This window comes from Elephas maximus, chromosome 3 (assembly GCF_024166365.1).
Source record: "Elephas maximus indicus isolate mEleMax1 chromosome 3, mEleMax1 primary haplotype, whole genome shotgun sequence".
Taxonomy (NCBI): Eukaryota; Metazoa; Chordata; class Mammalia; order Proboscidea; family Elephantidae; genus Elephas; species Elephas maximus.
Window position 1 is genome coordinate 37,170,420 of NC_064821.1, and position 18,938 is coordinate 37,189,357.

Genomic DNA, 18,938 nt, shown 5'->3' on the forward strand with positions numbered 1-18,938 from the left:
AACCAGAGGAGACATTTGAGGTGTCATTTATGTAAGAGAAAACAGTGCCTCAGGAGAAAGCCCTAAGATGTCATAACATTATATTCTTATATATATACTTTGTTCTTAAGTGCTGTCAACTCCAACGCACAGCAACCCTGTGTACGACAGAATGAGACACAGCCCAGTCCTGCACCATCCTCACAATCAGTGTTATGCTTGAGCCCATTGTTCCAGCCACTGTGTCAATCCATCTTGTTGAGGGTCTTTCTGTTTTTTGCCGACCCTCTACTTTACTAAGCATGATGTCCTTCTCCAGGGACTGGTCCCTTGTGATACCATGCCCAAACTATGTGAGGCAAAGTCTCGCCTTCCTTGCTTCTAATGAGCATTCTGGCTGTACTTCTTCCAAGACAGCTGTGTTCATTCTTCCGGCAGTTGTTTAACAAGGGTGACCCTTCTGATACTTGAAATACTAGTGGCAAAACTTTCAGTATCACAGCAACATGCAAGCCAGAACAGTATGCCAAACTGACAGACACATGGTGAACTTAAATATATACAGACATATATATATGCTTACACATATAATGCTTGATAGAGGGTCAGCAAAAAAAGTAAAACCCTCAGTAAGATGTACAGTGGCTGCAACAATGGTGTCACATAGAAACGATTATGAGAATGGCATAGGACCATACAGTGTTTCATTTTGTTGTATGTGGGGCTGCTAAGTCAGAACCAACTCAACAGTACCTAACAACAATATATATAAGTCTACCTATAAAATTTTTCTACCTGTAAAACTATGTGTTCAGAGAATTTTCACAGTACAACACTTTCATAAATGCGAGTCATGTATCAAGTACTTGAAACACTTCAATGGACACGATTATCAGAAAGCCACGTATTTTAGAAAAACAGTGACAGTAACTGTAGTATTTTACAAGACGCTTTAACCTATGAAACATGACACAAGTTAGGGCAAAAACCATGCACATTCACTGTGTTTGGTAATGGTGAAATGGGAACAAACTTATTTCCAACAGCATGGTGCCTATTTTTAACAGAAGTCATATAGTAGAGAATCTCTGTGAAACTAATGAAAGCAATCAGTGTGGGAAAACCTTCAGCCAGATTCCATCTCTTGCTGTGCTAAAAAGAAATTCCCCAGAAGTAAATCCTTTTGAATGCTGTGAGTGTGGCAAAGCCTTCATGGATCACTCATCACATAACCATCTTACCAGATCTCACAGATTAAATACCTGTCAGTGTACAGAATATGGAGAAGCCTGCAATTGTCCCTCTCACTTAACCTCTCCTATGAGAACTCTTACTAGAAAGAAACTTCAAAAATTTAAGGTATGGGGGAAGGACATCATTTTTATCTCAGCACTTAAGAATTCTGTGACGACACTCACTGGTGACAAATGCTATGAATGTAATGAATGTGGGAAGCATTTCTGTAGTTTCTCATCCTTTTGGACACATGTGAGAGGTCATAAGCATGAATGTAAACAATGTTGTAAAACCTGTAGCTTTCTTTCATCCCTCATTTTACATAAAATATTCAATAACAGAGATATACCTTATGAATGTAAACAATGTGGGAAAGCCTTTAGTGAGGACTCATCCCTTACTCAACATATAAAAACTCACAGTGGAGATAAGCCTTATGAATGTAAGGAATGTGGGAAGGCCCTTTGTGAGGCCTCATCCTCACTAGACATAAAAGAACTCACACTGGAGAGAAGTCTTATGACTATAAGGAATGCAGGAAAGCCTTTAGTTGGGCCTCACCCCTCGCTAGACATAAAAGAACTAACAGTGAAGACTTATGAATGTAAAGAATGTGGAAAAGCCTTTAGTTGTTCATCAGTCCTCACTCCACATGTAAGAGCTCACAGTGGAGAGAGGCCTTATGAATGTAAGGAACGTGGGATAGCCTTTAGTCAGGCCTCCTCCCTCACTTAACATGTAAGAACTCATAGTGGAAGAGGCCTTATGCATGTAAGGAATGTGAGAAAACCTTTAGTTCTTCCTCACGCCTAACTCAACATATAACATCTCACAATAGGGAGAGGCTTTATGAATGTAATGTATGTGGGAAAGCCTTTAGGTGTTCCTCAGACCTAAATCAACATATAAGATCTCACAATGGAGAGAGGCCTTATGAATGTAAGGAATGTGGGAAAGCCATTCATGAATCCTCATCCCTCACTTGACATATAAGAACTCACAGTGGAGAGAAGCCTTTTGAATGTAAGGAATGTTGGAAAGCCTTTAGGTGTTCCTCACACCTTATACAACATATAAGAACTCACAATGGAGAGAGGCCATTTAAATAATGTAGTGAAGACTTCCGTCACTCCTCAAACCTCACGTATATGAACTCACAGTGGAGAGAGGCCTTATGAATGTAGGAATGTGGGAAACCCTTTAGTGTTCCTCACACCTAACACAACATATAAGAACTCATGGTGGAGAGACACCCTATAAATTTAATGAATGTGGGAAAGCCTTTAGTGTTCCTGACACCTAATGAATGCAAAATATAAGAACTCACGCCTTATAAATGTAAAGAATATGGGAAAGCCTTCAGTCGTTCCTTATGCCTCACTTAAACATGGAAGAACTCACAGTTGAGAGGCATTATGAACGTAAGGAACGTGAGAAAGCCTTTATTTGTTCCTTCCACCTCACTTCATACATAAGAACTCACAACGGAGAGACTAACCAAACAAACCCATTGCCGTTGCGTCAATTCCAACTCGTAGTGATCCTATCGTACAGGAGGGAACTGCTTCATACAGTTTCCAAGGAGCAGCTTTTGGATTTGAACTGCCAACCTTTTGATTAGGAGCAGAACTCTGAACCACTGCACCAGCAGGTCTCCATGGAGAGACTACTCTGTGTCAAAAGTGAGATGTATCAACAAATTTCCCACCATATGGGATTAAAGGACTAAGTTTCTCAGTGAGTAAGGAGGCAATCCTAACTCAAAGAAGGGGTCATTAGAGCTACTTTGTGTCTTTGGGAGAAATGGCAGTGTCGTTGTAACTGCGGAACTGTCCTCATCAGTGTTTACTCTTTCAGTCCAAGCTAAAATTTACCTTTCTTAAGTATTTGGCTATTACAAATAAGGCTGCAGAGAATAGCCTTGAACAAATGTGGTTTTATATTTTTTAATATTGTATTAATGTTATTTTGCATACAATAAAATACACTGATTTTGTTTTTGGTTTAAGACTTTTGCTTTATTTCTATATTTATCGTATTTTCTTCCATTCTTTCATAATGTAAAATCAACCATTTTACCCTTTATAATTAGTAAGTTTCTCATAGGATGATATTTTGAGGCTGCAAATATTCTTTTTCATTGTACTATGGACTACAAACTTTAGTGTTGTTGTAGTTGTTAGGTGCTGTTGAGTCCATTCTGACTCATAGCGACCCCATGAACAAAACACTGCCAGGTCCTGTGCCATCTTCACAATCCTTGTTATGCTTGAGCCCATTGTTGCAGTCACTGTGTTAATCCATTGCATTGAAAGTCCTCCTCTTTTCTGCCAACTCTACTTTACCAAGCATGATGTTCTCCCCCAGGGACTGGTCCTTCCTGATAACATGTTCAAAGTACTTCAGACGAAGTGTCAGCCTCCTTCTAACAAGCATTCTTTATGTACTTCTTAGAAGACAGATTTGTTCATTCTTCTGCCAGTCCGTGGTACATTCAATAATCTTCTCAAACACCATAGTTCAAAGGCATCAATTCTTCAGTTTTTCTTATTCATTGTCCCAGCTTTCACATGCAAATGAAGTAGTCGAAAACACCACGGCTTGGGTCAGGTGCACCTTAGTCTTTAAAGAGACGTCTTTGCTTTTTAACACCTTAAAGAGGTCTTTTGCAGCAGATTTGCCCAGTGTAATGCGTTCTTTGATTTCCTGACTGCTGCTTTCATGTGCATTGATTGTGGATTCAAGTAAAATGAAATCCATGACAACTCAAATCTTTTCTCCATTTATCATGATGTTGCTTACTGGTCCACTGGTGAGGATTTCTGCTTTCTTTATGTTGAGGTACAATCCATCCTGAAGGCTGTAGTCTTTGATCTTCATCAGTCAGTTCTTCAAGTCCTCTTCACTATCAGGAAGCAAGATTACGGCATCTGCATATTGCAGGTTATTAATGAGTCTTTCTCCAATCTTGATGCCAATTCTTCTTCATACTGTTTAGCTTCTCAGATTATTTGCTCCACATATAGATTGAATAAGTATGGTGAAAGGATACAACCCTGGTACACACCTTTCTTAACTCTAAGCCATGCAGTAGCCCCTTGTTCTGTTCAAATGACTTCTTCTAGCTCTAAGTACAGGTTAGTCATGACCACAATTAAATGTACAGGAATTTCCACTCTTCAAGATTTTATCCATAATTTGTTACTATCTACACAGTTGATTGCATTTGCGTGGTCAATAAAACACAGGTAAAGTCTGGTATTTTCTGCTTTCAACCAGGATCCATCTGTTATCAGAAATGATATTCCTTGTTCCACATCCTCTTCTGAATCTGTGTTGATTTTATAGCACTTCCTTGTCTATGTACTGCTTCACCCGCTTTTGAAGGATCTTCACCAAATTTTACTTGCATGTGATATTAATGATACTATTCAATAATTTCCACATTTGGTTGGATCACCTTTCTTTGGAATAGGCATTTCTTCCAGTCTGTTGGCCAGGTAGCTGTCTGCCAAATTTCTTGGAATAGACGAGTGAGCACTTCTAGTGCTGTATCCATTTGTTGAAACATGTCAGTTGGTATTCCATCAGTTGCTGGAGCCTTGTTTTTCTTCAGTGCAGCTTGGCCCTTCTCCTTCAGTACCATCAGTTCTTGATCATATGCAGCTTCCTGATATGTGTGAACATCGACCAATTCTTTCTGGTACAGTGACTCTGTGTATTCCTTCTATCTTCTTTTGATGCTTCCTGTGTCATTTAATATGTTTTCCATAAAATCCTTCAGTATTGCAACTCGAGCCTTGAATTTTTTCTTCAGAAATGCTGCATGTTTTCTTCCCTTTTGGTTTTCTAACTCCAGATCTTTGCACATGTCATTATATTACTTTACTTTGTCTTCTCGAGTCACCCTTTGAAATCTTCAGCTGTTTTACTTCATCATTTCTTCCTTTTGCTTTAGCTAGTATGTTCAAGAGCAAGTTTCAGAGCATCTTCTGATATCCATTTTGGTCTTTTCTTTCTTTTCTGTCATTTTAATGACTTCTTGCTTTCTTTGTGTATGATGTCCTCGATGTCATTCCACAACTCATCTAGTGTTTTGTCATTAGTGTTCAATGCGTCAAATATATTCTTGAGATGGTCTCTAAACTTATGTAGGATACGCTCAAGATCATACTTTGACTCTTGTGGACTTGTTCTAATTTTTTTCTTCAGTTTCAACTTGAACAGGCATATGAGCAATTGATGGTCTCTTCCACAGTCTTCCCCTGGCCTTGTTCTGACTGATGAAATTGAACTTTTGCATCACCTCTTTCCACAGATGTAGTGGATTTGATTCCTTTATGTTCCATCCAATGAGATCCACGTGTGTAGTCACCGTTTATGTTGTTGAAAAAAGGTACTTGCAATGAAGAAGTTGTGGGCCTTGCAAAATTCTGTAATGCCATCTCCAGTGTTGCTCCTATCACCAAGGCCGTTTTTTCCAACTACCAATCCTTCTCTTTGTTTCCAGCTTTCGCATTCCAATCACCGGTAATTGTCAATACATCTTGATTGCATGTTTAATCAAATTCAGACTGCAAAAGTTGGTGAAAATCTTCAATTTCTTCATCTTTGGCCCTAGTGGTTGGTGAGTAAATTTGAATAATAGTCGTATTAACTGCTCTTCCTTGTGGACATGTGGATATTACTGTATCACAGTGTTGCACTTCCAGATAGATCTTGAAATGTTCTTTTTGATGAATAATGTGACACCATTCCTCTTCAAATTCTCATTCCCGGCATTTAGACTATATCATTGTCTGATTCAAAATGGCCAATACCCATTCATTTCAGCTCACTAATGCATAACATATCGATGTTTGTACGTTCCATTTCATTTTTGATGATTTCCAATTTTCCTAAATTCATACTTCGTACATTCCACGTTCCAATTATTAATGGATGTTTGCAGCTCTTTCTTCTAAGCCATGCCACATCAGTAGATGAAGGTCCCAAAAGTTTGACTCCATCCACGTCATTAAAGTTGACTCTACTTTGAAGAGGCAGCTCTTCCCCAGCTGTCTTTTGAGTGCCTTCCAACCTGAGGGGTTCATCTTCCAGCACTGTATCAGACAATGTTCTGGTGCTTTTCATAAGGTTTTCACTGGCCAGTTTTTTTCAGAAGTACACTGCCTGGACCTTCTTCATAGTCTGTCTCAATCTGGAAGCTCCACTGAAACTTGTCCACCAATGGTGGCCTTACTGGTATTTGAAATACTGGTGGCAAAGTTGCCAGTATCACAGCAACACGCAAGCCACCACAGTGTGAAAAACCGACAAAATTAAATATACAAATTTAAATATATGTTTAAATTTACTGCCCACATCCAAAAAACTTATGATCCATGTTCATCCGAATATATCTGTTTTGTTCACTGCTGTATCTGCTTTGCCAACACGAAGTAGACTCTGTGTCAGTATTACCTAAATCAATTTTAATAAATGATGGTAGCCACAGTTAAGAGTCTGAAGGGAAGAAGTCTTGTCTGAGACACAGGGCTTCGCCAGGAGAAGTAGCCCCGGGTAGTGTGAATTGAATAGGATGTTTCCTTTGTCTCCTCTGACTAGTATCCAGCAGGGCTCTCGATTATCCATGGTGTTTGTCATGGATTGAATTATGTCCCATAAAAAGATGTGTCACTTGGTTAAGCCATGATTCCCAGTATTGTGTAGTTGTCTTCCATTTTGTGATTGATGTAATTTTCCTATGCATTGTAAATCCTAGTCTCTGCCTGTAGTTAGTGAGACAAGGTTAGATTATTTTAAAGAGGATTAGGATGGGACATAACACCCTTACTCAGGTCACCTCCCTGATCCAATGTAAAGGGAGTTTCCCTGGGGTGTGCCTTGCATCACCTTTTATCTTACAAGAGATAAAAGGAAAGGGAAGTGAGCAGAGTTAGGAACCTCATACCACCAAGAAAGCACAGGGAGCAGAGCATGTCCTTTGGACCTGGGGTTCCTGCACAGAGAAGATGCTAGACAAAGGGAAGACTGAAGACAATGACCTTCCTCCAGAACTGTCAGAGACAGAAAGCCTTTCCCTGGAGCTGATGCCCTGAATTTGGACTTGTAGCCTCCTAGACTCTGAGAGAATAAATTTATCTTTGTTCAAGCCACCCACTTGTGGTATTTCTGTTATAGCCACAATAGATGACTAAGACAGTGTTATTGGAGAATAACAGCCCGAATAACAATAAAGCTGTATGATATGAACAGAAATATAGCTGTCAGGAATTTAGGCTTCAAAGGCAAATTGACCTACATTGTGATCCTGTAAGGTGCAGTGAATTACTTAATAGGGCACTTCTAGCCATAGTTGTCATAACTCTCACCAAATGATTGGGCGGGGCTACCCAACTATGGCACTTGTGGCCCACCAAGGACATCTGATAGCGGGCTAATAATGCAAATACGGTGTATGGGACCCTTGTGGGGGTGGTGTCATGCAAACAAGGTGTATGGAACCCTAACGAGGGGATTGGAAAGTTTTGCCATCCTTCTTGGCTTCTGATGAGCCATCCCAGAGGTAGAAAAGAGACACCTCACACCACCAAGAAATAAGAGACAGGAGTGGAGCATATCTTTTGGAGCAGGGGTCCCTGCGCTAGGGACCTCTTAGGCCCAGGAGACAGAGCTGTAACAACAGAGAGGGTGAGAGGCAGTGAGAAACACAGTCCAAGAAATGGTGGCATCAGAGGCATCAGAACCAGGAGACAGACAGTCAGGAAACAGCTCAGTGTTTTCCTCAATCCACAGAGCAAGAAAGGCGAACACCTTTTGACAGGAGGCTTGCTGGCTGAGTTCAGTGCCTCTGTGCAGTTGTTGGCGGAGCTAGGCTTTCTGTCCCACAGAGCTACAAACTAAGTGCCTTCAGGCCAAGGCTTACTGACAGAGTGGAGTGCCTCAGGGCACTTATCAGCCCAGCTAAAGGGCTTTGGAACCCTGGCTTGAGCAGGGCAGAGGCTAGGCCGTCCCAAGATTCCTGAGGGCGCGAGGGCCAGGGAGGGGCCTGCCCATGGACATGGCCGAGAAGCTATACTGACAGAAGAACTGTACCTGAGTTCCTCCTGATCCGGAATTCTAACCCATTACATCCCTAAGAAACCCCATAATTATGAATATTGTCTGTGAATTCTGTGTAGCCATTGCAACAAATTATCAAACCCAGTAGACAACTGGAGAGTGTTGTGGGAAGGATGGCTTAGTGTCAGAATTGGTAAAAAGTTGGACAGAGAAGACATGACTGACCTCCATCTCGCAGAACCAGCCTTGGGCTGTTGATGCTGATAATGATTTTTCTTCCCCATTGTGCCAACCCATTTTGTTAAGGGTATGATACCAAAACCAAAACCCACTGCCATTGAGTCGATTCCGATTCATAGGGACCCTATAGGACAGAGTGGAACTGCCCCATAGAGTTTCCAAGGAGCGCCTGGTGGACTCGAACTGCCAACTTCATGGATAGCAGCCGTAGCACTTAACCACTTCACCAGCAGCGTTTCAAGGGTATGATAGAAATGAATGTTAGGTATTGTAGATAACAGAGAGTGTGTAACGCCGCCTTCAGCCAATACTTGATTGAATATTCTAAAAGAATACCTAGGATTTGCCTGAGGGAAACACAGGCTGTTGATTTGATGCAGTAGTCCTACGTATAGAGTATTTCGAGATTAGGTCAAAAACCTAAGCCCATCTCTAAACCTTTAAATTCAGGAAATTTCCATCTCAGAAGAGTGCAGAGCTACACAGAACCATTGGGAGAGCAGAAGATTTGCATTTGAAGGAAGGACCTGCAGATAAAAAAGACTTGCTTTTTGAACTTCAAGCAAGCAGTTTGCCCTTGAGTGCCTAAAGTCAGGAAAAGTCGATGCCCATCAGAAGAACCCTTTTCCAGGACCGGAAGTTAAAAGGAGCAGGCGTGTACAGTTTGTTGTGTTTACTTGTGATGACCACCTGGGTTACTTAATGAGTGAAAATGGAGGAGCAGCAGCAATGAAAAGATGGGCTGAATTTGGACACGTACCACTGGCACCTGTTGACCTAGCCCATGGAAGCTAGGGATGAGAGAGAGAGAAAGGGCTAGGTGGTGTGAAGTGCAGGGGGTGTGTGGACTCCTGAAAGTATGCGTGGTACCCATTGACCTAGCCCATGGTGGTTAGGGATTAGAGAGAAGGGGCTGGCTAGTCTGACGTGCAAGGAGATGCGTGGACTCCCAAGGCCTAGGGCTGGCACCCGTTGATGTAGCCCACAAGTTAGGGATGAACTGACCAGAACTCAACCGAATGAATAGAAAGATGTTTGATACTATGAGCAGGTATAAAGTGTTGCAGTTTAATGGCTTGCTCTGGACTGGACTTTGCTTATGGACGCAGATGCTCAAAATTCCAACTGGAACAGAAGATTTGACAGACCAAGGAACATACTTGTCTCCTCAGAGTACTGGTTTGGAAGGGAAGGACAATTTGGAAGTTGGCTAGTTCAAATGGGGAGATAAAGCATAAAGTGGCCGGCTTACACGCTTTCGTGGGTATGCCTGGACTCAAAATCGGGGGGACAAGGAAGGCTCCCCACTGAATAGATTCTTCTTTTTCCTGATAACTCTCAGAAGAGAGGGTAGGGGAAGATGCTGATAGGATTATATGATTCAGTTGTGAGCGGTGGCTGTTAACAGGGTTAATCGTGATTATATAAAAATTGTAGAAGTAGTAACTGTGAAAGAGTGGACTAAACGGGAGGCACTGCTGGACTGGAGGACACTGGCCGAAACTAAAGTCCCTTAAAGGTTTTGCTATGCTGATACCTCATAAGGCTCAGAGGCTCTCAGAGTAAGGGAATAATCTCTCTGTTAAATTTTACCTGAGTAACCTCACTCTGGGGACTCTTTGCCCTGCTTAAGCATTGTTACCAACTGCTATGGCCTTGCAAAATGATTGGGATGGGAAAGGAAATACTTCAAGTATGGAAGTGACATTGGCTAAGAAGGGCCAGGGTATAGCCTGTGTTGCAGTGAATTACTTAATATGGCCCTTCTAGCCATGCTCTTTGTTAACACCTACCAATGGCTGGGTGGAATGATGCAAATGAGGTGCTTGTGGCCTACCAAGGAGATGTGGTAGGGTGCTAATATTGCAAATAGGTGCATGGCACCCTTGTGGCGGTAGTACAATGCAAATAAGGTGTATAGAACCCTAACAAGAGGATTGGTCAGTTTTGCCATCCTGCTAGGCTTAAAAGGAGCCATTCCAGAGGCCAAAATGGAGAGCTTCCCACCACAAAAAAGAAGAGATGGGAGCAGAGTGCATCTTTTGGGCCCGGGGTCCCTGCACTGGGAATCTCCTAGACCCAGGGGACAAAGAGCTGTAACACCAGAGAGACAGCAAGAAGCAGCAGCAGGGAAACGGCGGCAGCAGAGGCAGCAGAACCAGACCAGTTCCACTGGTCAGGGTTCAGGTAATCATGATTGTGTGCCTTCCAGGGGCTGCTGCAAATGTGAGAGAATTTTGGAATGTGGCCTCTAGAGGGCTGGTGTGTAAGTCTGTTTCCTACGCTTCATGGGTAACTTAGCAGGTAAACCATCTGCACTTCAGCTTACTTAGAAAATTGATTTTTTGTGTTTGTGGTAAAAATTATATATAAGAAAATATTTGCTAATTCACTAATGTTTACATGTATAACTGGATGACACTGATTACGTTCATCATGTGCAGTCATTACAAAACGGGCATTGTAACCTCTTCTGGCTGTTGGCGGGAGGCCTCAGTTCCTCACCACATGGGCCTTCCACTGGGCTGACTGAATGTCCTCACAACACGGTGGCAGGATCCCCTCAGCGTGAGTAATACAAGAGATAGCAAGGGGGAAGCTGCCATGCAACGTTATGGATTTGTCTTGAGTGATGACTAAGGTTGTGTCAGCTTGGCTGGGCCATGCTTCTCAGTGGTTTGGCAGTTATGTGATGATGTAGTTATCCTCCATGATATGATCTGATGTGTTCAGCCAGTCAGTTGTAAGGGGAGATTTTCAGGTTGTGGCCTGCATCCAACATATATATGGACATTCTGGTAAAGCTTGCTTCCTTGCTCTGGATCCTGCAGCCGATCATCATCTGATCCCCAGTTCTTGGAGCCTGAGCCAGCTGTCTGCTGTACTGTCTATGGGTCTTAGCACAAAATAGTTCATAAAGACAATGCTCCACATCCTAGTTGGGTGAGTAGCATCTGGGGCCTTAAACGCTTGCGAGTGGCCATCTAAGATACAACTATTGGCCTCTTCCCTTCCGCAGCAAAGGAGAGTGAAGGAATCCAAAGGCTCAAGTGAGCTATTGGTCCTCAGAACCAACTGCCCACACAAGCCACAGCCTCCTCTAGCCTGAGACCAGACGAACTAGATCGTGCCCAGCTACCACTAACGCTCTGACCAGGGACACAGTAGAGGGTCCTGGTTAGAATGTGAGAAAAATGGAGAACAAAACTCAAATTCATAAAAAAGACCAGGCTTACTAGACTGATAAAGACTGGAGGAAACCCCAAGACTATCACCCTAAGACATCCTTTTAACCTGAAACTGAAGCCACTCCCAGAGGCTACCTTTCAGTCAAATAAGATTTGCCTATAAAATTAACACTAACACTTGCAAGGAATGTGCTCCTTAGAACACTCAACTATACAAGAATAAACGGGAAACATTTGTCTAAAACCAAAGATGAGAAGGCAAGGAGGGGCAGGGAAACCAGAGGGATGGAAACGGAGAATGCAGGGTGGAAAAAAAAACCCTATGTCACCGAGTCCATTAACTCACGGCGACCCCATGTGTGTAGAGTAGAACTCCACGGGATTTTCAAGGCTGTGACCTTTCAGAAGCAGATTGCCAGGCCAGGCCTATCTCCCATGGTGCCACCAACCTTTCAATGAGGAACTCAATGCTTAACCGTTTGTGCCACCCAGGGGCTCCATGTCACTTATTAGGCCTGAAAAATGTTTTACTTGGTTGGAAATACCTTCAATCAGGGTTTCCCCACCTGGGCAGTATGGAGATTTGAGGCCAAATCATTCACTATGGTGGGGGCCACCCTGTACACTGTCTATATTTGAGAGTGAGACACTAAAATGCTGATGGGAAGCTGAGTGTTTACATGTATCTGCACCTTTATGTGCATGTGTATGTGTGTATATGTGTTTAATAATTTGTTGTGATGGCCACAAACAACTCACAGACCATACTCATGATTATGGCGTTTATTAGGGAAGTAACAGGTTACAATTTGGGATCAATTTGGAGGTAACAGGAGCAACTCAGGATACTGTTCTTCGATCAGGACAGCTTCTTCTCAGCCATACCCACAAGCAGGTCTCTCCCTGGCTCTAAGCCCTCAACCCTCAGCCCTTGGCCTGGCCTCTGCCCTACTCAGGGAAGTATTACAAAGCTCTTTAGCTCCATCGGTAAGTGCCCGGAAGCACCTCACTCCATCATGAAGCCTCCTGCCTGATGGCGCTCAGTGCCATGGCCAGGAAGCCCACTGTAGCCATCACTAGGGATACTCCCCCAAACCTGGCATCCAGGGTTTCTCCTGGGGTTGGTCATGTGGGTATGGCTGACACCTGTGTGGCTGACCTCAGTCTCTAGCCCCTTAGGGGTCGAGCTAGTACCATGTGGCCTAGGACCCCTTCCATTAATCCCACTGTTGGCACAGACCATCTTGCATGGCCTAAGGTCCCCACCATGAATTCCATAGTTGGCATAGTCTACTGCATATCCCAAAGCCACCATGAATCCCACTATTGGCACAGACCATCCAGGGTGGCACAATACCCCACCATGAATCCCACTGTTGGCAGATACAATCTGGGGTGGCCCAAAGCCCCAGGTAAACAAAGACACTCCCATCAGACAGGACATTCCAAAGGCTCAGAGGTCACCTCCTGGGAGCTAGGGACAAGGTCAGACCTCGCTTTGGGAAGGGTTAATTTTTCATTACACACAAGTCTTGAACAATCCCATCTGGTATCGTTTTTCCTCCTACCTTCTTCCTTGAGAGTGACTAATCATTTCTTTCTTTACTCTCAGCGTGGCCATGTCTGGGAGTGAAAGAAGACAAACAGATGAGGTCATCCTACAGTCTATGTGAGGTCTTCTGCCTCCTTTACTTCAACACGAGGACTTCCTGAGCGCAAAATCATCACAGAGCACAGAAGCCACCTTGAAGCCCCTAAACCAAGGTTCGGGACCTGCCGTCCAGAACATCAGACAACCTGAACCCCTCCACATGTCCTGTACAGAGGAAGACCAAGGCTGCAATTACAAAACAGCTTTATTTTTAAATATACAACAAAACAATCATACAAAAGTAGCTATGACAAGTGGATAAAGTGCTCGAGTTTGCTAGACAACTTCATTAATCTCCCCAGGTGACCGGCACAGGATGCCGTCTTCCCAGCAACCCCTGGGTTGGCACCGCTACCTAGTGTGTGAGGTCATGGTGCACATGGCTCATTGTTGACTGGAAGGGGCCTGTTCTGAGGGTCTCCTCCATGGAGCTCCCCGCCAGCACCCTCGTGGTAGAAGTACCACTGGCTCAGGGCCACGGGGCCCTGGGCCTCTTCCCAGGCATCCTGGTTAATTAAGGCAGCCTCTTTGCTCACTTCTGCGGAAAGTTCCAACACCTGGGCGAAGCTCCTGTGAACACAACAGAACCAATAAGCACTGTTGCCCTCCACTGTCAAGAGCTCAGTCATACCACAACCTCTCTTCCACGGGGTGGCGGGAGCCGCATTTGCACTCACCAAGCCACGGTCTTTTCAATCACCTCACAATCACGCAAAAGTTGGATAGTGAAAAAGGAAGGTTAAAGAACTTACCATACGATCCAGCAATCCCACTCCTAGGAATGTATCTTAGAGAAATAAGTCCTCACACAAATACACATATGCACACCCATGTTCACTGCAGCATTGTTCACAAGAGCAAAAAGATGGAAATAACCTAGATGTCCATCAACAGATGAATGGTTAAACTGTGGTACATACACACAATGGAGTGTTAAACAACAATAAAGAACGACAACGAGTCTCTGAAGTATCTCATAACATGGATGAATCTGGGGGGCATTATACTGAGTGAAATAAGTCAATCACAAAAGGACAAATATTGTATGACACCACTACTGAAAAGGTTTACACACAAAAAGAAACAATCTTTGATGGTTATAAGGGTGGGGAGGGGTGCGGATAGGAAAACACTAAATAGACAATAGATAAGTGGTAACTTTGGTGAAGGCTAAGATAGTACACAGTGCTAGGGAAGCCAGCACAACTTGTACAAGGCAAGGTCATGGAAGCTCCATATATACATCCTAACTCCCTGAGGGACCGAACTGCTGGACTAAGGGCTGTGGGGACCACGGTCTTGGGGAACATCTAGCTCAACTGGCATAACAGCGTTTATAAAGAAAATGTTCTACATTTTCCTTTGGTGAGTAGTGTCTGGGGTCTTAAAAGCCTGTGAGCAGCCATCTAGGATACTCCATTGGTCTCACCCTTTCGGGAGCAAGGAAGAATGAAGAAAACTAAAGATACAAGGGATTGATTAGTCCAAAGGACTAACGGAGCACAACTACCATAGCCTCCACCAGACCACTAGATGTTACTAGCTACCACCACTGACTGTTCTGACAGGGATCACAACAGAGAGTCCTGGACAGAGCTGGAAAAAAATGTAGAACAAAATTCTAACTCAAAAAGCAAGACCAGGCTTGCTGGCCTGACAGAAACTAGAGAAACCCTGAGAGTATGGCCCTTGGACATCCCTTCAGCTCAGTAAGGAAGTCACTCCTGAGGATCCCCCCTCAGCCAAACCTGGACAGGCCCATAAAACAAAACCAGGCTATAGGGGCACATCAGCCCTGGGGCAAGGACTAGAAGGCAGGAGGGGACAGAAAAGCTGGTAATAGGGAACCTAGAGTTGAGAAGGGAGAGGGTTGACACGTCGTGGGGTGATTAACCAACGCCATAAAACAATAAGCGTACTAACTGTTTAATGAGACGCTAGTTTGTTCTGTAAGCCTTCATCTGAAGTACAATTAAAAAAAAAGGTAAAAAAAATAAAAAGAACTGACGCTTTGAAACTGTGGTATTGGCGAAGAAAATCGGGGACTGCCAGAAAAACAAACAAATCAGTCTTTTAGGCAATACAGCCAGAATGTTCCTTTGAAGTGAGGATGATAAGGCTTCAACTCACTTACTTTGGGCACTCATCAGGAAAAACCAATCACTAGTGAAGGACATCAAGGTTGGTAAAGTAGAGGGTCAACAACAAGGAGGGAGACCCTAAATGAGATGGACTGACACGGTGGCTGTAACAATGGACTCGAACACACCAACGATTATGAAGATAATGCAGGAACAGACAACGTTCTGTTCTGTTGTACCTAAGATGGCCATGACTTGGAGGTGACTTGACAACAACAACTTACGTGCCCAGTGAGGGGATATCAGTTAGCAAAGCTGTGTCTGAACAGAACCCCAATGTCAAACAGGGGAGCCCTCGAGAACAGGACAAGGCAGTGAGGAAAGCAAAGAATTCACTGGTTCAACAGATATTCAGAGAACACCAAGGCTCACTCAGAAGCCCTGGGTGGGGCAAGCCGATCTTGCACTCACCTGTGCTAACTGAAATGTTGGAGGTTTGAGTTCACCAAGAAAAGCCTCAGAAGAAAGGCCTGCCAATCTACTTCTGAAAAATCGGCCACTGAAAGCCCTGTGGAGCACATTTCTACTGACACAGGGGGTCACCGTGAGTCACAACCGACTTGACGGGAACTAACAACAAAAATCCACCATAACCACACTAGCCGGTCTTCCTCTGGTCTCAGGTGTCTGGGAGGACAGTAGCTTGCCTGGGGGCTGCATCCTGAGGGGACTCACCCCATGCCCTGAACTGCCAGAGCTGACAGTGCCTCAGGGCCCGGAGCTCGGCCCAAAGAGGGTTCGTTTTCTGAAATACCTTTGGAGCTCCAAGTCCTTCTTCGCAGTAACGTCCTTGAGTTCACTCAGGAAGTCCAGCACCTTCACACTCTCCTCCGAGTCGTTGGCCCCAAGTTCACCCAGCAGATGGCGTGTGGTGGCCAGCTCCTTCTGAAGGTCATCTGGGGGACAGGAGGACTGTGAGCTTTGGAGCACTGGACACAGTGGTCACACAGGACAGGGGCTGCCTAGACCGTCCATATCAACCAGAACGCTCAGATACTAAGCGGGGTATTCCTGCTCGGACACCGCAGATGTCCCTCACCTGGGATGAAGACGGTTAAGCTCGTGGGACAGGCATGTACACTATGTACGCAGTCATCCGTATAGACACAGAGTGCCACTTGGCATCCTCAATGGGAACAGGCAAAAAGCTGAGAAAGTACTGGGGATGTGACCATGATGCCTCTGCCCGGCCAAAGGGCTCCCAGTCCAACCCCACCAACTCGAGAACAAACCTGTTGTTCACACTCCGTTCCTGGCATCTCTACATCCTGAGCAGAGGCACCTGGAACTTTGCTATGCTCCGCTCCCCACCTGCTCTCAGATCATAAGCATCTCTCCCCTTCCAGCACCTGGCACATTGGTGCCAACTGTAAATTAAGGTAACATTTTAGAAACCCTGAAGAACCTGGGTGGTGCAAATGGTCAAGTGCTCAGCTGCTAACTGAAGGCAGTTCAAACCCACCCACAGGTGCCTTGGAAGGCCTGGCGATCTGCTTCTGAAAAAGCAGCCATTGAAAACCCTATGGAGCACAGTTCTACTCTGATACACTTGGGGTTGTCAGGAGTTGGACTTGACTCCATGGCAACTGGTTTGGTCTTGGAAACCTTACAGGAGCCTTACAAATGTGCAGCCTTTTTTACTCCCAGTTGAGTGTTGCATGCTGTCCCTTGTCTTAGTTATCTACTGCTGCTGTAATAGAAATACCAGAAGTGGATGGGTTTAACAAACAGAAATTTACTTTCTCACAGTTTAGGAGGCTAAAAGTCCACATTTACGGCCCCGGCTCTAGGAGAATGCTTTCTCTTTCCATCAGCTCTGAAGGAAGGTCCTGATCTCTTCAGCTTCCTGGTTCCTTGGCGATCTCCATGTGCCTTGGCATCTATCTTACCCCATCTCTCCTCTGCTCGCTTGTTTAATCTCTGTTATATCTCAAGAGATTGACTCAAGATACACCCTACACTAATCATGCCTCATTAACATGACAAAGACAGCCCATTCCCAAATGGGATTATAACTATAAGCATAGAGGTTAGGATTTACAACACACATTTTGGGGGGACATAATTCAGTCCATAACATCCCCCAATAAACATATGTCCACATCCTAACTCCCAGTACCCATGCGTGTGAACTTACTGGAAAATAGCGTCTATGCAGATGTAAAAAAGTCCTGGTGGTCCGAAGACTACAGCCTGGAAAACCCTATGGGGTAGTTCTACTCTGTCACATGGGGCCACTGAGTCAAAACCAACTCAACAGCAGCACCAGACAACATGCGGATGGAACTGAGTTAAGGATCTTGGGATGAGATCATCCTGCATTTAGGGTGGGCCCTGAATCCAATGACATGTGTCTTTATAAGAACAGGAAAGACAGACACAGGGAAGATAGCCACGTGAGGAGGGAGGCAGAGATGTGAGTGATGTAGCCACAAGCCCAGGAATGACTGGAGCCACAAGAACCTGGAAGAAACAGGAAGCATCCTCCCCTACAGACTCCACAGGGAGCATGGCCCTGTCGACACCCTGATTTCACACTCCTGACCTCCAGAACTGTGAGAGGATAAATTCCTGCTCCTTTAAGCCACCTAGTTTGTGGTACTTTGTTACAGCGGCCACAGGACAATCATACACCCGCTAATTCCAACTCCTGGCAACTAATGTGAGGAAGTTGGTCAGAGATGGAACCCAAGACTTACAGACATGAGGTTCATTATGACAGTTATATATCATAAAGCCATTCAACAAAACCAAAACAAGGAAGGGCTAAATTATATACATCTGCGGTACAATGGAAACCCTGGTGGCGTAGCGGTTAAGTGCTACGGCTGTTAACCAAGAAGTTGGCAGTTCAAATCCACCAGGCGCTCCTTGGAAACTCTACGGGGCAGTTCTACTCTGTCCTGTAGGGTCGCTGTGAGTTGGAATCGATTCTATGGCAGTGTGTTTGGTTTGGTTTTGCGGTACAATTAAGTAACACCGTCCTTCTAGCCATAGTTTTTGTGACTCACACACAATGATTGAGTGGGATTATGCAAATAAGGTATACGGAACCTGTGATGGTTGAGATTATATGTCAACTTGGGTGGGCCATGATTCCCTATATTGTATGGCTGTCCTCCATTTTTATGTGTTGTAAATCTCGACTTCTATGTTAATAAGGCAGGATCCGTGTGGGGTGTATCTAGAGTCACAGCGTTGCAGGAGGGTATGACTCAAATTCTACCCTTATTCAAGTTACATCATTCCTTATGGTGTGGCCTGCAGCCAAGGTATGCATGTGGATGCCTTAACAAGGCTCTCTCTCTGCAACTGGATCTTGAGTCTGGTTCCTGATCGCCTAAACTCCGGTTCTTGGGATTTGAGCTGGGAGGCCTGCCGTCTAACCTGCTGAACTCGCCAGCCTCCACAGCTGCGTGGGCTGGCAGCATATCATGG

At 44.4% G+C, this 18,938-nt stretch overlaps 1 protein-coding gene across 1 annotated transcript in view; it reads right to left on the reverse strand.

Moving 5' to 3' along the window:
• Positions 1 to 13,564: 13,564 nt before the first annotated feature.
• The window catches only part of HAUS8 (HAUS augmin like complex subunit 8), a 34,974-nt gene continuing 29,600 nt past the window's right edge, over positions 13,565 to 18,938 (reverse strand). Inside the window, exons 13-14 of the mRNA XM_049875487.1 lie at positions 16,255 to 16,396; positions 13,565 to 13,929 (exon numbers count right to left, since the gene is read on the reverse strand). Of these exons, the coding sequence (XP_049731444.1) occupies positions 13,728 to 13,929; positions 16,255 to 16,396 (344 nt within the window). The 3' untranslated portion in view covers positions 13,565 to 13,727. The remainder of the gene's footprint in view (positions 13,930 to 16,254; positions 16,397 to 18,938) is intronic.